The 24,786-nt window shown below is 38.0% G+C and overlaps 2 protein-coding genes across 2 annotated transcripts; both read left to right on the forward strand.

The window, feature by feature from the left end:
• Window positions 1–149: 149 nt before the first annotated feature.
• GCK72_004669 (uncharacterized protein) lies at window positions 150–6,758 on the forward strand (the record flags this gene model as incomplete). The annotated part of the gene is made up of 8 exons (XM_053724821.1): window positions 150–653; window positions 2,079–2,249; window positions 3,063–3,160; window positions 3,216–3,318; window positions 3,630–3,871; window positions 4,545–4,708; window positions 6,187–6,236; window positions 6,306–6,758. 8 exons carry the CDS (start codon window positions 150–152, stop codon window positions 6,756–6,758), a joined length of 1,785 nt encoding a protein of 594 aa, XP_053589015.1.
• Window positions 6,759–13,868: 7,110 nt separating this feature from the next.
• On the forward strand, window positions 13,869–23,596 carry GCK72_004670 (uncharacterized protein; the record flags this gene model as incomplete). Its single annotated transcript, XM_053724822.1, has 7 exons — window positions 13,869–13,904; window positions 15,203–16,378; window positions 17,695–17,910; window positions 19,249–19,915; window positions 21,107–21,304; window positions 22,120–22,370; window positions 23,489–23,596. 7 exons carry the CDS (start codon window positions 13,869–13,871, stop codon window positions 23,594–23,596), a joined length of 2,652 nt encoding a protein of 883 aa, XP_053589016.1.
• Window positions 23,597–24,786: the final 1,190 nt, after the last annotated feature.

Consider the following 24,786-nt stretch of genomic DNA (forward strand, 5'->3'; position numbering starts at 1 on the left):
GATAAAAATTACTAAAATTCACTATTTCCCTGCGAAAAACTGGTAAAAATCGAAGCAGAAGACAAAAACGCAATCCAAACACTTTCATATTTCTATATTTCCAGCACAAGCTACAACTTTGGGTCCCCGCCCCTCGAAAAAAGTAAAAAATGCGTCGAGTAGTAGCCGAAGAGGCGATCGGCGCTCACGATGAGGACGATCAGCCGCCCATCATTCCACGCTACGATCCCGCCCATTCTGATGCGCAGATTCCGTCGAGAACTCAAGTAGTCCGTCAGATTTATACTGCCGGTCCGCAACAAATCGTTCGAACGATTCCGGCGACGGCGAAAAATGTGATTTATCTGAAAAGTACCGATGGGGGAACACAGAAAATGATGGTTCGAGCCGCGACGGGCAAACCGTCGTCGGATCAACAGATCTACAGACAGAATTCAGACTTCCAACCGGGCACCGTTCTCCCCGGCGGTACGAGAGTTGTGGCAGTTCGGCCGGGAAATATTCAGAATGTGAGACAAGTCTATAATCCGGGGAATGGAGGCGCCAGTGGGGGAAGTACCCGGTTTGTGAGGGTACAGAATGCGACGATAGCCAACTCGAGACCTGTGGAGCAACCGCCGATAGTGAGGAGAGTGGTCCAGCAGAGACCTATGGTGAGTTGTACTTTTTGGGGAAAAATTGAAAAGAATCGAAGAAAATAGAGATTTTAAAGAAATTGAAACCAAAAAACAAAATTTTTGACCGAAAAATTGCTGGAAAATGCAAAAATAGATTTTTATTTAAATTTATGATGAAAATCCATTAGAATCGCTTGAAATAAGTTTTTATTCATAATTTTCGCGAAAAACAAGTCAAATTGCTTCAAAGTAGAATTTACTTGCTATTTTGCCAAAAATATTCAATTTTTGACAAGAAAACATCAGAATATCGTTAAAAATGCTAATTTTTTGATAAAAATCACTTTTCTCTTGTTAAAAATAGAATATCTCGCATTTTTTTTGTTCAAAAATCCTTTTTTACTGAAAATCAGTTAGTAACACTCTGAAAATGTAAATTTTCAATTGAAAATAATCAAAATTCATTTTTTTTTCATCGATTTTCATTTCAAAATTCGGAAAAAATCAAGATTCAGAATTTTTCGTTTATAATTGTCAGTTGTTCTCTATTTTTAGCGATTTTAGTGAACATCCGGACACACAGATGCACAAACAGACATTTGAAAAGGTGGAAAATCTGTTTTTACTCATTTTTTTCAAATTTCCGTCTGAAAATTCATATTTACCACCAAAATACTAGAAAATTGGGCATCTGGACTGACAGACTCACAGATATGCATAAAACATACCGAAAAATCGATTTTTGCACAATTTTTAATCGGAAACATCATTTTTCAACCAAAAATCTTGGAATTTAGTAAGCATCCGGACTTACAGATGCACAGACAGACATGTGAAAAACTGGAAAGTTCAAAATGTAGAAAACTTCATTTTCTAAATAGCTATAATCTTATTTTCCCACCAAAATAGCCGAAGAAATGAGCGAAAATTGATATTTTTCCTTCTAAAACTCAATATTGTGCCCTCGAACCCGTTCCAGGACATCTGGACTCACAGACAGGATTTTTTTTTGGATTTTACTCTGAAAATTCTCATTTTTCCATCAAAATACTAGAAAATTTGGACATATGGACTCACAGACGTACAGATAGGCATAAAACTTGTCGAAAAATCGATTTTTGCACATTTCTTTTTTCGAAAATCGAGTTTTTCAACTTAAAATCTTGAAATTCTCACTCAAAACGCAACTACCCCTTGCTAAATTAATTTGTTCCAAATTTCCGTCATAAAATCCTATTTTCCCACCCAAATACTCGAAAAATTGAGCTGAAATTGATATATTTTTTCCTCTAAAACTTCTAAAACCCCGTTCCAAGACATCTGGACTCATAGACAAGCATAAAACTCTCGATTTCTGCACATTTCTTTTATCGAAAATCGCATTTTTCTACAAAAAAACCTTGAAATAATCAAATTCCCCTCGTCAATTCCCCCTCTTATCCCCTTATTTCCCAGTTCCAGGACACGTATCAAGATCAGGATCAAAATGTGTCGAGTGGTCAACAACAACAACCTCGTTATATCATCCAGGGAGCCAATACTCAACAATCCCAAAAAATGCCACGGACGATGGTGCCACGTGGCGGATTAACAATGCAAATGGTACAACAACAACAGCAACAACAGCATACGGTAGGGGGAGACATTTTTTTTGGAAAAATGAAAAATTTGAGAGAAAATGAACCATAATTAGCTAGAAAACTGTGAAAATCAATCAAAATCGCTTTAAAATGCTTGAAAATTGGCAAAAAATCGCTCAGAAATGGCTGACAACGACTCAATAGTGCAAAAAACACCTGAATCGCTGAAAATTGTGATAAACTGTAGAAATCGATATAAATCGTGCTGAAATCACTCAAAAATGTTGAAAATTGGCTCTGAAAATGCTAGAAAACTTTTGAAAAACTGGAAAAATCGTTCTGAAAGTGCTGAAAAATGTCTACAAAGTACCGAATATTGCTGGAAAACCACCTTGATAGAAATCACTGAAAACTACCCTGAAATACTTGAAAATCGCTTTAAAATTGCTCAAAATTGCTCTGTCAAAAAACGATCGAAAATACTGAAAAATGCTTCAAAAGCTCTAAATATTGCTGAAAAAGTTATGAAAAACACTCCAAAATCGCTTTAAAAATTTGATGGAAATCGCTGAAAATCTCTTTATTGCTCACTATCAGAATTGCTCAGAAAATTGCTAAAAATTGATCTGAAAATACTAGAAAACGATCAAAGACTGGAAAAATCGATCTGAAAATGCGAATAATGTCTTCAAAGTACCGAATATTGCTGAAAGATTAATGAACAACAGTCTGAAATGGCTTTAAAATCTGAAGTTTGATGGAAATCGCTAAAAATTGCTGAAAATCGATAAAATTCTGATTTTCAGACCACTTTTTCCCTTATTTTCAGTCTAAAACACTCTAATTCACCCTTCAATTATTCCAGGATCACCGCCGTCTAATGGCAGGTCGACAACGTCAAAAAGTGACGACTTATCGAGATTTTATGGCCAGTCGAGGGTATTTGGACTCTCCGAAATTCATGTAAGTCCCCCCACTGAAAAAGGGGCGGAGCCTATCTATATTTTCTTATTTCCAGGATGCAACCGAAACCCACGTTCCTTCCGTTTGAATTCAATGAAGAAGAGGAAAGAGAGATAAATGAGGCGATAGCGAGAGAGGAGGAATGGATGAGATTGGAGGTGAGGTGTACTTTCCTAGCTACAGTACCCCCCGATCCTGGATCCAAGGTTTTTGATCCTATTAATTACTGTAGTTCTGTGATCCTGGATCTTACATCTCTAATCTTATGGATTACTGTAGTTTTGTGATCCTGGATAGGATCTGACTACAGTAACCCATTGGATTAGAGATCTAAGATCCATGATCACAAAACAACAGTAATCCATAGGATCAAAAACCTTGAATCCAGGATCGGCGCCTTTAACACCCTACGACAGCAGGCTGCAAATTTATAATATCAGTTCCCCAATCAATGCTCTCTTTTTCCCAGGAGGAGAACAAAATCGGTGGTTACGACTCTCGCTCCTATGGTACATCACCAAATGACGCCAACAGAGCACCGCCGTACGTCTCCAATTTACTCCCGTCGTCTAATGATACTCCAGATGATAAAGTCATCAAACAGGTTCTCGACGTGATGTTCAGTCAAGTGTGCCGCTGGGATCGGCAGTACGGATGGTCGAAAACGCATATGAAACGGGCGAGACAGAAGAATGAGACGGAGAAGACACAGTAAGTTTTTGAGGGGGTTTCGAGTGTTTTTCGACTGAAAATAAGCGAAAATTCGTCAAAAATTTGATGATTTTTGTTAATTTTGGATTTTTTTCTGCGGAATCCGGCCAAAAACTTGATTTGACCATGTGATGGACACACAGACAGACAAATTTTCAAATTTGACATCCGGATATTTCGATTTACAGACAGGCACATCAACAGCTTAAAGATGGAATAATACATTTGAACAATTGAAAAATCCACTGAAAATCTCAATTTTTTACAAAATTTCTGATAAATCAACAATTTCGACCCAAAAACGCAGAAAATTCACTGAAAATCTCATTATTTTATCAAAAATCCTAAATTTGCACAAAAATTGAAGACAACTGGACATCCGAACACACAGACAGACCTGTAGACAACTAAAAGTGGTTGGAATTGAGTTAAAGATAATTTTTCTCTGAAAATTATAGCAAAAATTCAGTTTTTCTAGTGAAAAAGCGATATTTTTGACATAAAACTGTCAAATTTTGATTGGCATGACACGCTTCTTACAACCGCGCTCTACCGAAATCGAAGAAAATAGTGTGCGAAATTGAGAGACCCAGAGAAAAAGAGACATTTCTCAAGGGAATTTCGGTGGAGCGCAGTTGTAAGAACTGTTCCCCGAGCTAATATTCATTTCCAGACTCCGAAAAGTGCGCCTATCTCAACGAGAAGTGCTAATTTCTGAGCATATGGATCGTCTCAAGAAGGAAATCAACAAGCGACGAACTAAAATCGAGAACGAGGCTGAACAACAGTGTGGTCTATTGACACCGTGGAGGAAATCCAGATCCCGACCGCATAGAAGTGAGTGTATACAAAAAAACTACAGAAATCTGGCTGAAAATCTCATTCTTTTGGCAAAAATGTCAAATTTTCAATAAAAAAGACATCTGGACATTCGAATACATAGACAGGCGTGTGCCAGTTTAAATCCTATTTTTTGACCGAAAAATACCGGAAAACGATGTTTCAATTGTCTCAGAATGGGGTGCCGCTATATTAGAGGATCTATTATCTCGGTACAGCTCTTACAACTGCGCTCCACCGAAATTTCTTTGAAAAATGTCTCTTTTTCTCTGAGTCTCTCAATTTCGCACACAATTTTCTCGCGGTTTCGGTAGAGCGCGGTTGTAAGAAGTGTGCCGTGCTAACAGATGTCCCCTCTCTCTTCCCAGACGATTTCATAATTTATTGCGTTTTTTTCTCCTCCGAGGTGACCTGTCATTCGATATATGTAATTAGAAAGAGAACGAGAGAAAGAGAAATGAGTCATTTGGGTGAGAGAAACATGTGGCAGGAATTTGAATAGAGGTGGTCTACTTACTGGTTAGTGACGTCACGTTGTGGTATGAGATGAGGAAAAGTCAGGGAGAAAGTTCTGGAAGAAAGTTCTGGAAGTCCCCCGAAATAAGTGAGAGAAGAATGATGTTATAGAGGTTCTGGAATGTTCAGGAAGATTCTGGAAATTTCTGGAGACGAAAGCGCGGTCCGAATTTATTAGACCCAACTGAATTAACTAGATTGTCTAATTTCTGACTGAAACTGTCTTAAACAGTGGATAGTGAGTACGGAGGTGGTGTCATCTGAATCCTTACTATGCTCCATCTACACAATGCCACCACCGGCATACTGTGCCTCTGATATGGCCCGATTCTCGAGTCTATCACTGTCCTGCGCGTTCCAGGAATCTGATTCCAAGGATTCCAAGAAGACGTTTGTGTCTTCTGAATCAGCAGAAACAGTAGAAACTGAAACAGATCAGAATCTTGAAAACGAGATTGCTGAAATCCTGCCGCAATTCGAATCGGCTGAATCTGATTGGAGCGCGTTCGGATATTTGCCCAATGAGCAGTGAACGTAAAGTTACCGTATTCCAAAAACCGGTTGAACCGATTGGAAAGGGAAGAATAGAAGGAGAAGGAATACTGTTCTCTGAAAAACTTCATGATTACAGTAACCCTATCAGTCTCCATTCGGAATGTAGATGAACTGTAAACCGTTCAAAACGATCCAAGACAGTTCAAATCACTAAAAGTCGATTAAAAATTCATTCTTGTGGATCGGTGTAACTCGCAGCTCTAAATTTGAAGAAATGAGCTGAAAAATATATTAAAATGTAGATCCCAGTGAGATCTACGTCTCTGATTAACTCTGAACCCGATCCGGGTAGGGCTAAAACGCCAAAATACTCAAAAAGTCTGGTCAGCGGCTTATTAACAATCCACCAGAGTCGATCCTAGACGTAGAACTCGTCAAGATCTCCATTTTGGTATATTTTCCAGTTTATGACGTTGAGTTTGAAGCGAGAATTGGCTTGAAGCGGTCTAAAAAGGTTCGAAACAGACTGAAATAGGCTTAAATAGGCCGATTCTCGAGTCTATCCCTATCCTGTACGTTTCAGGATTCTGATTCTGATTCCAAGGAGACGTTCGTGTCTTCTGAATCAGAAGAAACAGTAGAAACTGAAACTGATCAGAATCTTGAAAACGAGATTGCTGAAATCCTTCCGCAATTCGAATCGGCTGAATCTGACTGGAAAATTGAGAACTGTCTGAAATGTTCTAGAAGGACAAACATGGCTCAGACCGGTTTCATCCTAGACCTAGTTGAAAGTTTCAACTTGAAACATAACAATTCTAGAACCGACCAGAACAACCCGTTCCTGTTCCCACAGCTTGGAACCGCCTGGCACGGTCCTGAAACTGTCAACATAAACAGTCATTGTTCAAATGATCACAGATCACTATGTTGTGTCTTTATGTGTCATTGCTCTATAGTAGCCGAACGGTTTGTTGTTGACAAGCTCATGACCTTCTTTCGGGCTTCTCTTCGCCCAATCTGTCACATCACGTGAATCGGAGACACGGATCCGGACCGGACCCCCTTATTTCATAATGAGTCACACGACCTCTCTGTGTCCTTCGAAGATTTGAATATTGACTCCGCCCACTTATCTCGTAGAGAACACTTTCCCTATGAGAGACGCAAAGAATGACATCATCCGCTTATTGTATGTCCGTCCGTCTGCCGCGCGCAGCAGAGGGTCAACACTTCTCTGCGCGTATTCCGCCCGATTGCTCGTATACACTCGTATACAAATCGAGACGAAATAGTGTGCGAATTCGAGAGACGCCAGACACAAGGGAACATGTGATGGCGGAGAAACGTGCGGAAAGAATCGCGTATACGCAGAATGTTCGAGAAGAATTGGGAAAAGTCTAACTAATGGGAAGGGCGGACCACCCACAAGGGTATATAAGAAGGAGGCGGACAGAGTGGTGTCTTCTTTTTTGAAATAGAGAAAGGAACATTCTGAATCCTTACTACTATGGTCCTTCGTACTGTATTCCTACCAACCGCTTGCTATACAATGCCACCACCGGCATACTGTACCTCTGATATGGCCCGATTCTCGAGTCTATCCCTATCCTGCGCGTTCCAGGAATCTGATTCCAAGGATTCCAAGAAGACGTTTGTGTCTTCTGAATCACCAGATGAGAATCTTGAAAACGAGATTGCTGAAATCCTGCCGCAATTCGAATCGGCTGATTCTGATTGGAGCGCGTTCGGATATTTGCTCAATGAGCAACCGACGACCTCTACCTCACGTAAAGTTACCGTATTCCAAAAACCGGTTGAACCGATCGGAAAGGGAACGAAAAGGAGGCGGAGAATGAATGCTGATATGGAGATTGCAGGTGACTACTTTTTGGCTGGAAAATTGTGGAAATTTGACTGAAAATCTGAAATTTTTTTGTCTGAAAATGTTTCTTTTCATTTTCTGTTTTTTTCAGCTGCCAAACCAAAAACTGAAGTGAAGAAAGAGGTGATAAATCCGGCGGACATCACACTCGGTGGTGATACTTATGATTATGGAAAAGAGAGAAAGGTGAGTTGACATCTAGACACTAGGACACACAGATTTTCAGAGAGATTACAATTTTTTATCTATAGAAAACTAGAAACTTTGTTCTTTGAAAATCTCGTGTTCGAAGAATCCAGCAATCTGGAAATCTGGAATTTCAGATATTCGAATATCTGAAATTCCAGAGATTCGGGTATCTGAATATCATCGAATCGAACATTAAAAAACCTCAAAATCTTTAACTTGAGACATCTAGAGACTGGAAAAAGTCCAAAAACCAAACATCGGAAAATCAAAATTTTTGAAAATTTTCAGATTTTGAAATTCTGAAATTCGGTATGATTAGGTCTCTGAAAATCTGAAATTTCGAATCTTAAAAAATAGTCTCAATTCTTCGACAAGATTCTAGAAAATCAGACATTAAAATACTTATTTTGACAAAATGTTTTAAAAACTGGAATCTGAATGTTGATAGATCTGAAAAATCTGAAAATTTGAGATTTTGGGTTTTTGTATATTCTGAAAACCGACAATTTCATAGTTGCGAAAATTCGGCCCCAAAAAATACCAATTTTTCAAAATTTCTTTTGACATGTTTTCAATTTATTATCAAAAATTTGAACATTAAATTTTGAATTTTCATTTTTGGCGCCGAATACCTGTTCTTGTCCTTGAAAACTATAGAAAATTTGATTTCCAGTTTTAACAAAGGTCAGAATTTTCTGAAAACCCATAAATCATTTTTCTTCTAATAGTAAGAACTCATGAATCGTTTTCTGAAATTCCAAATAACCAAAAATTCGATTCCCTGATATTCTGAGTCTTAGATATTAGCCAAGCACAGTTCTTACAACTGTGCTCCACCGAACTCCCCTTGAAAAATGTCCCTTTTTCTCTGAGTCTCTCAATTTCGCACACTATTTTCTTCGGTTTCGATAGAGCGCCGTTGTAAGAACTGTGCCGTGCTAATACTAGAAATTTAGAAAATCGGAAATTTTCCAGACATCCAGAGCATATTTCTCATCCCTCCCCGTTTTCAGCCTCTCGACTCGATAGCTTCTGGCGTCGCCCGTCGTCGTCGTACCTCTGCGAATCTTTCGAAATCAGAAGACGACAACGACCATCATCATCCCCATCATCCCCATCATTCGTCCTCATCCACTGCTTCCTCCTCAACGACACGTGGCATCAAAGAACGTCGAACCTCCGAACCCCCACAACAGCCACGTGTCACGCTCTACACACCAAGCAGCGGCTCCGGAATCATCGGAGACATCGACGAAGGAATCCCGCATTGCACGTGTCAAAAACTGTTCGACGCCTCCCGAATGTATATTCAATGCGATATGTGCGCCCGCTGGTATCACGGTGATTGTGTCGGTGTCAACGAGAAAATCGCCGCGAAATTCGAGAATTGGACGTGCGAACAGTGTATTGAGGAGCAGGAGAGATGCAAAGAGCAGCCGGCTCTGTACTGTGTGTGCCAGAAACCGTATGATGATACCAAGTGAGTTTGCAACGGGCTGAAAATGGGCAATATCAGAGAAAATTGAGTCTAAGATCCATTTTTCAGCTAGAAAATCCTTAATTTCCCCGAAAAATTGGACTTTTCTAGTCAAAAATCCCAAAAAGTTGAAGTTTTTCATCAAAAAATCATATTTTCGAGCTGAAAATTGCAGTTTTAAAGCTAAAAGCTAAAAATTTATCTAGAAAATCAGGTTTTAGCCTAAAAACTCGTTTTTTAACTGAAAATTCGACCTTTTCTGCTCTAAAACTACTGGAAATCCAGTATTTGCCATCGAAAAGTCAAGTTTTCTGAAATTTTTGAGCTAAAAGTTACAGTTTTTGGAATAAAAATGGACAATTTCAGCAAAATTTTTGTGATTTTCAAGTATTCTAGCGATATTTTCATCTGGAAAATCAGTTTTTAAGCTTGAAATCCAGTTTGTTCGCCGAGAAATTGACTTTTTCCGGTCTGAAGTTCAGATCTAAACCAGGAAGAGGAGATCTGGAGGAAATCTGAAAGTTTTGAGCTGAAAATTTCAGTTTTAAAGCTAAAAATTGAGCTAGAAAATCAGGTTTCAGCCTAAAAACTCGTTTTTTTCACTGAAAATTTGCCTTTTCTGATCTGAACCAGGAAGAGGAGATCTGGAAGGAATCTGAAATTTTTGAGCTGAAAATTGCAGTTTTTGATGGAAAAAAATCGGCAATTTCAGCGAAAATTGGGTCTGAGATCCATTTTTCAGCTAGAAACTTTCCCTTTTTTATCTCAGAAAAATTGGACTTTTCAGGTCTAAAATCCCAAAAAGTTGAAGTTTTTCATCAAAAAATCTCTTTTATCTCCAGAAAATTGGTATTTTTCTGCTCTAAAACTTCTGGAAATCCAGTATTTGCCATCGAAAAGTCAAGTTTTCTGAAATTTTTGAGCTGAAAATTGCAGTTTTTGAGGGAAGATCGACAATTTCAGCAAAAATTGGGTCTCAGATACATTTTCAGCCAAAGTTCGGTCTTTTCTGGACTAAAATCTGTTAAAATCGGCTTTTAGTGAAAAGTTTTTCAGCCAAAATGTAATTTTTCACAAAAAAAGTCATTTTTACTCGAAAACTGCTGGAAATCGAGTATTTTCCATTGAAAGTCAAGTTTTTAAAGCTGAAATTGGCTTTTTCTGAATATTAGCTTCTTCTGATTCAAACATGGCTGGAAATCATCATTTTTCGACCCAAAAAAACTTTTTTTTGCTAAAAATTTTTATTCTCCCGTGGGAAAGTCCATTTTTCAGTCAGAAATTGCGGAAACTTGATATCTTTCGATGCTGAAATCATCTTTTTGAGTTATGAATTACTGTTTTTCTTGTTGAAAATCGTAAAAATCGGTTGGATAATTTTCCGACTTTTCTGAAAAAACTACGAATTTTGAGCTGAAAAGTTGATTTTTCGACCGAAATCAGTCATTTTTGAGCCAAAAAATCCTAATTTTCACTCAGTAAACCTTATTTTCGCTTTAAAAACACCAATTTTAAGTCGAAAACTTTTCAAAATTTATCAAAACCATAATTTCTCTCTCTTCAGATTCTACGTCGGATGTGACAGTTGTCAAGGGTGGTTCCATCCGGAATGTGTTGGAACGACACGTGAACAAGCAGAACAGGCGGCCGATTATAACTGTCCAAATTGTATTCGTGACGGATACGAATCTGAGGCATCCGAGGCGTCCGTCTCCAGCAGAACCAGTGTTCAGTTGACGTGAGTTTCGGTTTTTTTGAAATTTTCTTGAAAATTCAAGTTTTTTACTTGAAAATCGCAATTTTCAGACGCGCCGACTACACGCACGTCGTTGAATTACTGGAACTCCTTTTGGAGCATCGTATGAGCACACCGTTCAGAAATCCGGTCGATTTGAATGAGTTCCCCGACTATAATCATATCATTAGGAAGCCAATGGGTTAGTTAACCTTAGTTTTCAAGAAAAATGGCTCCGTTAGATGTGTTCTCCGTGAAATTTCCGTTGATTTGATACCCATATCGATGGGATTCTGAAAAGTTGGTATTCTGAATTCAGAAGACGTCAGAAGTGAAAATAGTCAGAATCCTCCCGAAATTGGTGTCAAATTAACGGAAATTTTACAGAGAACAAGGTTGACGATGTCACAATTTTCTAAAATGAGGTCTTGAAGCTCTCCAGATGACGTGGAATCCAGAATTTCCAGAATTTGGACAAAATGTCATCTAGAGGGCTCGAGAACCCCATTGCAGCTGAAAATGACGTCGTTAATCTTTTTCTACGTGAAATTTCCGTTTAATTGATACCCATATCGATGGGATTCTGAAAAGTTGGGATTCTGAATTCAGAAGACGTCAGAAATGAAAGAAGTCAGAACCCTTCCAAATTTGTTGTCAAATTGACGTAAATTTCATGCAGAAGAAGCTTAACGACGAAATTTCAACCTAAACCTTCACCAAATTAAAAAAAAATGTTCCAGACCTCTCCACTATATCAAAGAAAGTGGAAACCACGGGCTATCTGTATCTCGGAGAATTCGTCAACGACGTGAATCTAATGTTTGAAAACGCGAAAACCTATAATCCAAAGGACAACGCAGTGTTCAAATGTGCTGAAACAATGCAAGAAGTGTTCGATAAGAAATTGATAGAAGTGAGAGAAGAAATGACCCGCCGTCAACAATTACTTCATCTTCACCAACAACAATCACTCGATCCGATGAGTTCAGCAAGAAAAAGAGTCCAATCGGAAAGCCAAAAAACGACGGATTCGTTGGATATCGACTCGGATCAATTGTTACCTCTTGATGCTAGTTTAATGAAATATTTCTTCTAATTTTGAAATTTTTTATATAAAATGGTTCATTTGTTGTTTTCTAGTATTAATTTTTAGACTTTTATTCTTTTGTACAGCAGTTTTTTATCCGCCAATTGTTATGTTTTTCCAATTTTTTGAAGTTTTTCATGGTGTTTTTGTCTAGTTTTTAAATGAATTCGTTGATGAATTTGAAATTTGAACAGTTTTTTGTGTAGAGAATTCGAAAATTTGCGGAGAATACATTTTTCTCGCAGAACGTTTCAATTTTTGGGTTTTTTTGCGATTTTTATTACGAAAATGGGGTTTTTTAAAGTTAGAAATGCAATTATGCTTCAAAAAATTGTGAAATGTTCCTATTAATAGGCCTATTTTTATCAAAAAACCTCATTTTTCGGGGGTATTTGAGTTTAGAACTCGGAAAGATAGAACTGTGACAAAATAAAACTGTGAAAATATAGAACAGGAAAAAATATAACTGTTACAAAGTGGAACAGTGAAAGTTAGAACTGCTACAAAATGGAACTCAACAAAATAGAACTGAACGCAATGGAACTGCTACAAAATAGAACTGTTACAAAATAGAACTCTACCACTGGTTTTGAAAATGCTTATTGGGCTTATCTTATACAATTTTATTCAGTTTTTTGTTGACTATTAGATAGACAAAGACTTTATCTTCATAAAATAAGTGTTTTTAGTCGACTTTTCTCCTCGAAAATTGGTTATAATTCGTCTTAAAAGTCACGAATGCAAACGCGCTCCATTCGAACTAGAGTTCTATTTTGTAACAGTTCTATTTTGTAGCAGTTCCATTTTGTCGTAGTTCCACTTTGTTCAGTTCTATTTTTTCCTGTTCTATATTTTCACAGTTTTATTTTGTCGCAGTTCTATTCTTCCGAGTTCTAAACTCAAATACCCCCCATTTTTCGATAAAAATTTAAAAATATTTTTTCAAAAATACCGTAATCTTTAAAGGCGCATACCTTTACAACTTTTTCGGGTCTCAAATCGAACTTTGATTTTTGACATTTATTATTTTTCTGAGTGGAATTTCATGTTTTCTGATATTTCAGCAGCATTTCGCAAGTTTTTCTAATGCGAAATTTTACAAAACACGTTAATGATTCTTCAAAAACGCTTTTTTCTCTTCAAAAATTAAACAAAAAATTAAAAAAATCAAAGAAATACCGTAATATTTAAAGGCGCATCACCACAAAACTTTCTTGGGTCTCGCAAGGAACTTCAATTTTCCGAATTTTACTCCATTTTTGGAATTTTCTCGGCGCTAAAACAGTCGATTCCTACTCTATTTTTTCCAATTTTCAAACCAAAATTTGAATAATAAGAATTGCCTTTTCCATTTCCCAATTTTCATCATTCAAATTTCGCACCCTTTGCCACTGGCGCGCCTTTTGTCTGGCGCATTTTCCGGCCTGTTTCTCGTCAGTTTTGCTCATTGGTGCGCATAGCGTATAGTGATGAGAGAATGAGAAAGAACACACACACACAACCCTCCTTTTCCCTTCCTTCGGCGGTTTTTCCCTTGTGAAAGTGTCTATTGATTTTTTTTTGCTTGCCGCATCCCGCCGGACAATGGAAAAATAGAAAAGGGATTTATCCAGAAAAAGAATGAAAATCCTTTTTAATCTTTTCCCCGGAATTATTGGATTTCTTCATCCATCCTTCCTTTTCGAAGTTTTGAAAAAATTCTTTTTTTTTTCCTAAAAATCTTTAATTTTGAAATTCCAGATCGCCTCTTGAGCTATATGAAGACAGATCACAATGGCTTTTCAACCAGATCAACATGAATTACAACAGGTTTGTTGAGGAAGACAAATAATCGATGGATTTGCATAATTTATGTGGGAAAAAACGGGTTTTGCGATGAAAAATTGGAAAAAGTGGCGGAAAATTGCTGTAGAAATCCCAAATTTTCTATTTCAACATGGAAAATACTGGAAATTTCGAATTTCCTGCCAATTTTCAACAAATATATGCATCTCGACCGACGAAATGCATCATTTTTAGCCTAAAACGCAGTTTTTCACGAAAAATTAAGGTTTTACTGTCAAAAAGGTCTTGAAATCAGTTTTTTGCACCAAAAATGTAGAAATCACTGTCAGAATGTTGGATTTTTGTTTTGAAGCCATAAGTTTTAAACATAATAACTGAAATCTATAGTTTTACACCTAAACACTAATTTTCTGATATGGAATATTTAATTTTGCGACTGAAAGTCGTTTTTCTAAGTAAAATCGAATGTTTTTCTTAGAAAAACAATTTTCAACCCGAATAAATGAATTTCCAATCGCAAAAAAACTAAATTTGAATTTTTCACTTGTAAAACTAAAATTTTCAGCCCAAAACACAAATTTTGGTTAAAAATTCGCTGAAAAGGGTAATTTTCCAAAGAAAACCTTAATTTCAGCTCAAAAACTATAAATTTTTTGTAAAATTTTTAACTCTGCTCAAGAAACTAGAGTATTTTCATTTTTCTCGGTCAAAAACTTTGAATTAGCACAAAAATTGCATATTCTACTTCAAAATCGGGATTTCCATCTTGATATTCCGTTAAAAGCCTAAAAATTTACTTGCAAATTCTCCATTTTCCACCTAAAAAACGGGTTTTTCTGGTTTTCGAAGCGAAAATTTGTGCTTTTTGAGCACAAAACTGTCATTTTTTGTGATCAAAATCACCAATTTTTGCTTCGAAAACCAGAAAATCAGTGTTTTAGGAGAAAAATAGAGATTGTAACTGGAAATTTTGTGATTTTGAGAATACGGTTACGTAAAAATATCAGTTTTTGCTCAAAATCATTTTAAAAATACCTTTAAAAATTGTAGATAATCCAATTGTCAATTTTTGAAGATTTTTCGCTCAAAACCATCTTAAAAAGCTCGAAACTTGCGATTTCCATCTCAAAATTTTCCGTCAAAATCTCTATTTTTCTCCAAAACACAGATTTTCTGGTTTTCAAAGCGAAAACTGTCATTTTTTCGCTCAAGAACCCCAATTTTCGCTTCGAAAACAAAAAAATCTGTGTTTTAGGAGAAGAATGGAGATTTTCAGAAAAAATTTCGCTCAAAATCATCTCAAAAATCCCCAACTCTTCCAGGTAATCCAACTGCTACAACACGCGCACTCAACAGATCGAGAAGTGCAACGAAGTGTTCAAGTGCAACTAGTTCAACTCAACGAACATCAACAATTCTGTTGTTATCTCGTCTTTATTCTCAGCGAAATGAAGGATCAAATCGACGCGACGAGTCGATCTCTGGCAGGTCTCCTCCTCAAAAATAACATTCGTGCGAAGTGGAATAAATATCCACAGGACGTGAAATACTTCGTCAGGACGACATGTCTCAAGTCGATCGGCGACCAGGAGCCATTGATCCGGGCGACCGTTGGGATCATCGTAACGACGATTGTGATGGAGGAGAACATGTGTGATTGGCCTGACCTTTTGGATACCCTCGCTACAGTACTCATGCAACCGGATGAGTTGATGCAAGAGGGTGCACTTGGTGCATTGCAGAAAGTGTTTGAGGACTCGGCGGATCGATACGAGTGTGAATTCCTGAGACCTATCATGCCGAAACTTTTAGTGTTCTATGAGCATCACTCTGCAAAAATGAGAGCTTTGGCAATGAATTCGGTGAATTGTATCCTAATGGTGAACAATGATCCAATAGACTTTGCCATCGATCAGTTCCTTACAAGTCTCTTCGCGAGACACAATGATAATGATGAGGAGGTGCAAAAACAGTTGTGTAGATCATTAACCTTGTTGTTAGACACCCATATGGATAAAATGATGCCTCACTTACCGAATGTGATTGAGTATATCATTAAGAAAACTCAAGATCAGAATGAGTCGATCGCCTTGGAGGCATGCGAATTCTGGTTGAGTATCGCAGAGAATAATGAGATTTGTCGGACGATGGTGTTGCCACATCTCGATAAACTCATACCGGTGCTCCTCGGTTCGATGAGATATTCGGAGAACGATCCGGCGTTGAAAGCCAACGAGGAGGACTCGTCGGTGCCTGATCGAGAGGAGGATATTAAGCCGAGATTCCATAAATCGAGACAACATGGGCTGGGGAGTCTGGTCGAGTCGGATGAGGAGGACGACGATGATGATGATGATGATGGAGGCGGTGATTGGAATATTAGACGGTGTTCGGCGGCGTCGTTGGATGTGTTGGCGTCGATTTTTGGGAAAGATTTGTTGGATAAATTGTTCCCGTTGTTGAAGGATACGTTGATGAATGAGAATTGGTTGGTTAAGGTGAGATTTTTGCTCTGAAAACGCGACCAGGGTACGCCAGATCCGGATTTTGAAGTTTTTTTCTGGCGCACCTGTGACGCGTTTTCTTGGTTGGTTAAGGTGAGATTTTTGCTCTGAAAACGCGACCAGGGTACGCCAGATCCGGATTTTGAAGTTTTATATGGTTGCTGGCGCACCTGTGACGCGTTTGCAGCAGATTTTTTAAAAGTTGGACCGCGCGAAAGGTGCGCCAGGCACTGGAAGTTCCGTTCGAAAATCCGTTTGAAAAATTATGTAAATTTTTAAAAAATACCGTAAAAACTCTATTTGAGTTGCCCCTCTATTTGAATTGCCCCTCTAATAGAGTTGCACTCCGACGGACCCTTTGAACCAGTGTGTCTTCTCGAGACGGTCTCGAGAAAATTCTCGAGAAAATTCTCGAGAGATCTCTCGAGAATTTCTCGAGAATTCCTTTTCTCGAGAATTTTCTCTCGAGAAGACACTGCTTTGAACAATAGAGTTGCATGCAACTCAAATAGAGTTTTTACGGTAGGTGATTTTTCGATTTTTGCTCTGAAAACGCGACCAGGGTGCGCCAGATCCGGATTTTGAAGTTTTCTGTGGTTTCTGGCGCACCTGTGACGCGTTTGCAGCAGATTTTTTTAAAAGTTGGGCCGCGCGAAAGGTGCGCCAGGCACTGGAAGTTCCGTTCGAAAATCCGTTTGAAAAATTTTCAAAAATTAGGTGATTTTTCCTGAAAACGCGACTAGGGTGCGCCCGATCCGGATTTTGAAGATTTTCTGTGGTTTCTGGCGCACCTGTGACGCGTTAAAAAATAATATAACGGCAGGACAGTCAATTTTTTGGCGAGGAATTCAAAATGATGGGAACTTTGAAAAAAAAAGTTACTCCATCTAGGAAATAATTGCTCAAAACGCAGCTTGTAAGGGGGTTTTTTTCTTGAACAAAATTATCCAAAATTTGACATTTCTATGAAAAAATCCCGAGAAAAATCTCAAAAAAAACGCAAATTTTCATTCCGAAAAATGCTCAAAAATGGCCAGTGGCCGAACATTTATCTGTTAGGTTTCTAGGCCAGTATTTACGAGGTCGAAGAACTTTCTGCTTGCAAACGCTGGCCTAGAAACCCAAGATCGGCCACTGACCACTTTTGAGCATTTTTCGAACGGAATATTCAAGTTTTTAAGTTTTTTAAAGGGTTTTTAGTATTTTCATAGGAATGCCCCTCTTTTCTTCAAGTTTTGAAAAAAAAAACTGTGACATCCGGACACACAGACACACAGACTTTCGTTAAAAACTCCTTTTTCTTTTTCCAGGAATCAGGAATCCTTGCTCTCGGAGCCATAGCCGAGGGATGTATGGATGGAGTGGTGCCCCATTTGGGAGAGCTCATTCCATTCCTGCTCCAAATGATGTTTGACAAGAAGCCACTCGTCCGATCGATCACTTGTTGGACACTCTCCAGATACAGTTCTCATATTGTTGTGGATGAGAATTTCCGACAGAACTTCTTCAAAGATGTTCTTGCTAATGTGAGTTTTTGGGGGGTTGTAAGGAGTTGGAGTGGAAAATGAACGTGTTGAGTGTGTTCCCAGTGAAATTCCGGTCGTTTTGATATCAAATTCGAGGGGATTCTGAATCCCTGAATCCTGAATCCAGAAGACGTCGGAAAATGAAAATTCTCAGATTTTAATTTTTTTTTCAAAAAAATTAGTCTCAAATCAATGCAAATTATGTTAAAAACTCGAAATTTTTGTTCTGTGGAGCTCCAGATGACATTGGGATTCTAAATCCAGAAGACGTCAAAAAATAAGTTATCGAAATCTAGTCAAAATTGGTCTCAAATTGTTGCAAATTCAATGAAAAAAGAGAATAACATCGTCATTTTCATTGAAAATCGCTGTTGAGAGTTTCAGAAGACGTTACGATTCAGAACCCACGACGTCGACTAGTTGCATGACGGAAACGCTGGTTTTTAGCGAAAAAGACGTCGTTTAATGAGTTCGACGCGAGATTTGCGTCGTTTTGATACCAATTTTGATATTGTTCTCCAAAAAAAATTGAACACTGAAAATTCTGAATCCAGAAGACATCAAAAACTAAAAATTGTCGGATTTCAGTCGAAATTTGTCTAAAATTGTTGCAAATTTGATTAAAAATGAGGTTAACGTCGTCATTTTTTATTGAAAATCACTTTGGAGAGTTTTAGAAGACGTTAGAATCCGAAAAATCTAGAAAATTGACTTCTGAAGCGTCAAAACTCAATTTTTAGTAGTGTCAACAGAGTTCAATCAATTTTTCAATGAAATTCTGTCAATTTTCGATTTCTCACGTCTTCTGGAATCAGATGACGTCAAAAAAAATACTGTAAAATGACGATTTTGAAGCTAAAAAACTGGATTTTGGGTTTTCTGACGTCAAAAATCTCATTTTTCAGACAAAAATCTACGAAATTAGGTAGATTTTTACCCGAAAAGGAAGATTTTTGACGACTTCTGAATTCAGAAAACCCAAAAATCGGTTATTCAGCATCAAAATCGTCATTTGACTAGTTTTTCATGAAATTAGCAGGAATTTGACAGTAATATCCATAAAAGTTAGTTTGACGACATGATTTTCAACAAATTTATAACTGAAACACTCCAAAACTAGTTAATCTGAATTCAGAAGACATCAGAAATCTCACTTTTCTGGCAAAAATCTACCAAATTTCATTTAAAAAAGTTTTTTTCTAAACTCGTTTTTCTCTTATATCTGAATTCAGAAGAAGTTAAATTCAGAAGAAGTTAAAAATATATCAAATTTCGTGAAAAAAACTCGTTTTTCTTTCATATCTGAATTCAGAAGACGTCAAATTTCTCCATTTTCAGCTGCTCCGATGCTCCCTGGACAGCAACAAGAAAGTACAAGAAGCCGCGTGCTCGGCATTCGCCACGCTGGAAGAAGAAGCCGGCGAACAATTGATTCCATTCCTGGGCGAGATTCTCGAACAACTCGTCCAAGCATTTCAATGCTATCAGGCGAAGAATCTTCTGATTCTCTACGATGCAATCGGAACACTGGCGAATAGTGTCGGTGAAGCATTGAGTCATCCTCATTACGTTCAAATGTTGATGCCTCCGTTAATGGAGAAATGGGAGCGGCTTAGTGATGAGGATAAAGAGTTGTTCCCACTGTTAGAGTGTATTTCTGCGATAGTCAGTGCAATGGGACAATCGTTTATCCCGTATATCCAACCGGTCTTCACCAGATGTTGTAGTTTGATTGAGAAATGTGTGTCACAGAATCAGCAACATCTGATGGCACCGGAGCAAGTCGAGGCACCGGAGACTGACTTTATCATTGTGGCCCTTGATTTACTGTCGGGTCTTGCTGAAAGTCTTCCAGAACATATGACTCCACTTGTCAGTAACTCAAAGTTGATCGAGTTGATGTTGTTCTGCTCGATGGATGTCACCACAGACGTCCGCCAATCGTGTTTCGCACTTTTGGGTGATTTGACGAAGGCGTGTCCGGAGAGAGTCTTGTCACAGAGTAGTGAGTAATTGCGGGGAATTGAAATCGGTCCATACGTGCTCAGAATTCCTGCTGGAAGACCACCCTCCCCATTTTTTTCTTAAAAAACGACCTGGCCTCCAGGATTCCGAACACCTATGAATCGGTCCGACACGGGTCGGCTCGTAACTCGCTTCAAACTCAATTTTATGAGCTGAAAAATATACCAAAATGTAGATCTCGGTGTGCTCTATGTTCGTGACCAACTACGAGCCTGAGGGACTACGGTAATCCAGATAATACGTTTCAAAACTCGAAGAAAAAAAGATGGACATTTCTATGGCAATACTTGAAAACCCTGAGAAATTCTCAAAAAACGCGAATTTTCAGTACGAACAATGCTCAAAAATGGTCAGTGGCCGATCTTGGGTTTCTAGGCCAGCGGTTGGGAGTGGAAAGTTCTAGAACTTTCTGCTTGCAAACGCTGGCCTAGAAATCCAAGATCGGCCACTTACCACTTTTGAGCGTTATTCGGACAGAAAATTTGCGGTTTTTGGGATTTTTCACAGGCTTTTCCAACATCACCATAGGAATGTCCATCTTTTTTTTTTCAAGTCTTCAAACATATTCTCTGATTACCGTAGTCCATACGGCCCGTAGTAGTTCACAGATATAGAGCTCGCCGAGATCTACATTTTGGTATATTTTTCAGCTCATAATATTGAGTTTGAAGCGAGTTATGCGACGGCCCGGTTGACAAGTATGGTTTTTGGAAGTCAAAAAGACAAAAGTAACATAAATTTTTCATAAAAATCACAAAAATTACGTTCAAACTTCTAAAAATCGGTATTTTCTTCTGATTCCAATGATATGTAAGGCTGTGAGTTCATCGTTTGCTCTCTATTTGAGTAAATACTATTTTGATATTGGGGATTTCATTTTTGACATCTCTGAATCAACTGAATCCTGTTAGTGGTCTCGTTATGAGGAATACCTAGTAGATCTTAGTTGATTCTGATTGCAGAAATGGAATGATACTCAATATCTAGACTCAAATTCATAGCAAAAGTTGAATTCACGTCTTTAGAGAGCTTCACCGTTGGAATCAGAAGAAAATACCGATTTTTTAGAAGTCTGAACGAAGTTTCTGTGATTTTTATGCATAATTTATGTTATTTTTGTAATTTTCGAGTTTTTAAAACATTTTCTCAAAAAAACCGCCCATTTCCACAGACAACTTCATATTCTTCCTGGCTCAAAATCTGGATCCCACCAAGATTAGTGTATGTAACAATGCGATTTGGGCTCTCGGAGAGTTGGCACTGAAAATGGGACCAGCTATGAAGCAATACGTCGGACCACTCATCGAACCGCTCATCGTCGTCATTAATAGTCAACAGAATATGCAACGAACGCTTCTGGAGAATACTGGTAACGTCACGCCCACTTTTTAGACGGGTTTTTGGATCGAGAATCAGAATTTTTGGTCAATTTTCGTCGATTTTCAATCGGAAAGCATCGTTTTCAGCATACTTGTCTGGATAATTGGCGCCAAAATTCAATTTTTTCGCGAAAAAGTAAATATATTGGCAAAATCGCACAAAAGGGGAGGGGCCTAGAAAGTGGGCGGAGCTTCAATCACTATTTATAATGTGAGAGGAAGGTCCGCCCACTTTCTATTTGGCCGCGCCACTTTGAAGTGAAAAATGCTCACTAAATGAATAGAAATTAGAGAAAGAGGCGGGGCTTCAATCTTATCAAAAATTCTCAAAATAAGCTCCGCCCATTTTCTAGGCCACGCCCTTTTTTTGCAAGTTTGCCAATATTTGTCAAAAATCAACTGAAAATCGGCAAATTTTCACCGTTTTGAAATGAAAAATAGGCGTGGAATAGAAAATGGGCGGAGATTCTGTTATACTTCATTTTTTGAAGCTCCGCCCACTTTTTAGGCCACGCCCTTTTCGTAATTTCGCCAATTCCAATTCAGCATACTTGTCAAGGTCCGGCCTCGATAATTGGTGCTAAAATTCAATTTTTTTTTTCGAAAAAGTGAAAATTTCCACTTCAGAGTTAGAAGAAAATCTGAAAAATCATCAAAAATATTCACATTTTCGATAAAAAATTGAAAAGATGTCAAACAATTTTGCAAAAATTGGCTCTTTTTTTGAAGCCCAGCCGCGCCGGGTCTTCGGATCTTTTCCTGCCGGACAAGTATGATTTTCAGCCTAACTCCGCCCAATTTTCAGCCATCACAATCGGACGACTCGGTCAATTCTGTGGTGAAGAGCTGGCTCCACACATCAATCGATTCATTCGTCCGGCGTGTTATTCGCTTCGAAATATAAAAGATAATGCGGAGAAAGAGAGTGCATTCATCGGTTTATGCAATATGATCAATATGAATCCAGTCGGTGTACTCAATGATTTCATCTTCTGGTGTGATGCAATCGCCTCGTGGACCACGCCCACCGATTCGTTGAGAGCGCTTTTTGCGGGGGTAAGAAAGTGCTTAAAAATTGCTGAAAATTGTCTGAAATATGATATAAGTCATAAAAATCGGTTCGAAATGACAGAAATAGAAGAAAATTGTCATAAATTGAATTAAAAATTCACTACTTTCAGATATATATAGGGCATTTCACTCGGAAAATCCTATTTTGAGCCCAAAAATACCTTTTTTAGTTAAAAAATTATATTTTTTTCTGTGGAAATTGCCCCAAAAATTGATGTTTTTACATTTAAAAAATAGTAAGTTTTCGATTTTCCCTGAATTTTTTAAACTTTTGTTCTCAAAAACAGGTTTCAGGGGATCATACCTACAGTTTTCACAAAAATTCAAGAGTTTTGCCTCCGAAAAACTTATTTTTTCAGAGTTTTCTTGAAATTTTTTTCCGAATTTTCGGTGTTTTAGGTCAAAATTTTTTTAGAGTGATACTCACAATTTTTCGACTGAAAATCGTTCAAAATCAGTGTCGTAGGGAACTGCGCGCGAAAATTGCAAAAATGGGCGGAGCCTGAGTTGCTTTTTGTCTCACAAAGTGGGAGTTTAAGTCATTTTTTCCATAAGACTTGAAATTTTCAAGACTAGTAAAGGGGCGGAGTCGAAATAAATTTTTCCACCTGCCAAGCTCAATGTGGGCGGAGCCTAATTCATCTAAATCCCAAACTACAAATATCTACAGTAGTCCGACTGCAAAAAGTTTTCTGAGAACTTTTTTTCGAATTTTTCGGTTTTTTGGTCAAAAATTTTCGAAAAAAAGGTTTTTCTTTCTAAACCTTAAAAAAGTACTGAAAATCATAGTTGTCAATGTGCGAGCCGGTAGAAAATTTTCAAGGCGTGAAGGCCCCGGCTTCAAAAAATGACCCTTTTTTCCAATTTTTTTTCGAAATTTTTTCAATTTTTCATCGAAAATGTGACCATTTCTGACTATTTTTCAGAATTTCATCTAATTCTGAATGATAGTCGAAAATTTGACTTTTTCGCGAAAAAAATCGAAAAAATTTGAAAATTATACATTCGCGCCAATTTGCCCGGGCTTCGGGCCTTGACAACTATGCAAAAAATAGACTCAGAATCTCCTCACGACGTCATCTATCTCTCTTCCCCATTTCCAGATTCTTCAATCATTCAAATTACAAGTTGGCGACTTCAATTGGAACAACTTCATTCAACAACTTCCACCACCACTTCGTGAACGTCTCGCCGCTTTTTATCAGATCTAGATCATCCAGTTTCAGACGATACGCGATCCTTCTAATATCTCGCATTGCTAATGTTTTATTTTTATTTTGAAATTTTTCCTGAAAATCCGATTCAAATTGCAAGAATCCGGGAATTTCAGACTCATTTTTGTTTATTTTTGTTCCTTTTTTCCCCTTAATTCTTGTCTCCGTCTCTTCTCTCTGTTCTCATGTCGTGTCTGTCTGTGTGTCCATGTCTTCTCAGTTAATTGCCCCGCCCCCTCCATATATATCAATCCCGATAGAATAATTCAGGTTTGTTGTCTTCTTCTTCTCATTTTTCTAAATTTAATTTATGCTGTGAGCTTCTTTTTATTTCATTTTTATTCTTCTGGTGGTGGGAAGATTTGGAAGGAGGTAAGCGCGCTCTAATCGAAAAAGTTTGTAGTTCCTCTAATATTCTAGGTGAAATAGAGCGCACTTGCAGTTGGAAACGCTGGCCGAGGCCACGCCCCCTTTTTTGGGCGTTTTCAGACAAAAATCGGCTCTTTTTTGGCTGGAATCACTGAAGCTCAGTCCGAGGCTCCGCCCATTTTTGTAATTTTTACCGGTTTTTGGCTGAAAATTGTTCAAAATCAGTGTCGAAGAGATCTGCGCGCGAAAATTGCAAAAGTGGGCGGAGCCTGATTCTCACAGAACGGGATTTTAGGCCATTTTTTCCAGAAAACTTGGAATGGGCGGTGCCTAAATAGTACTTTCATCTCAAAGTGGGCGTAGCCTAATTTTCCTTTTTTTTCGAAAAGCTTAGTTTAAAAAAATGGGCGGAGCCTAAACAAGTTTTTCCTCCAAAAATTTGAAAAATGGGCGGAGCCTAATTCATGTAAATCCCAAACTAGAAATATCTACAGTAATCCAACTGCAAATTCTTCCCTCTAAACAAGCCCCGCCCCTTCCTTGAAACCCCGCCCACCCCAATATGTGTCCGTTGTTGTTGTGATGATTCTCTAATTCTCTTTGTCTCTCTCTCTCCATTTTTAACGTGTAACCCCGCCCCTTCAAACTCTGTAAGCCCCGCCCCCTTTTTTCTCATTTTGATTTATGTTGTGTCTCTGTCTGTGTGTCCGTTGTTGTGTTGTTTTGTCCCGAATCTTCAGTCACTTTCTGTTATAAAAATTCATTGTGTGTAGATCAATATGATCAAAAGAATTAAACAATTTGAAAAAATGAGAAAG

Source organism: Caenorhabditis remanei, chromosome II (genome assembly GCF_010183535.1).
Source record: "Caenorhabditis remanei strain PX506 chromosome II, whole genome shotgun sequence".
Classification (NCBI taxonomy): Eukaryota; Metazoa; Nematoda; class Chromadorea; order Rhabditida; family Rhabditidae; genus Caenorhabditis; species Caenorhabditis remanei.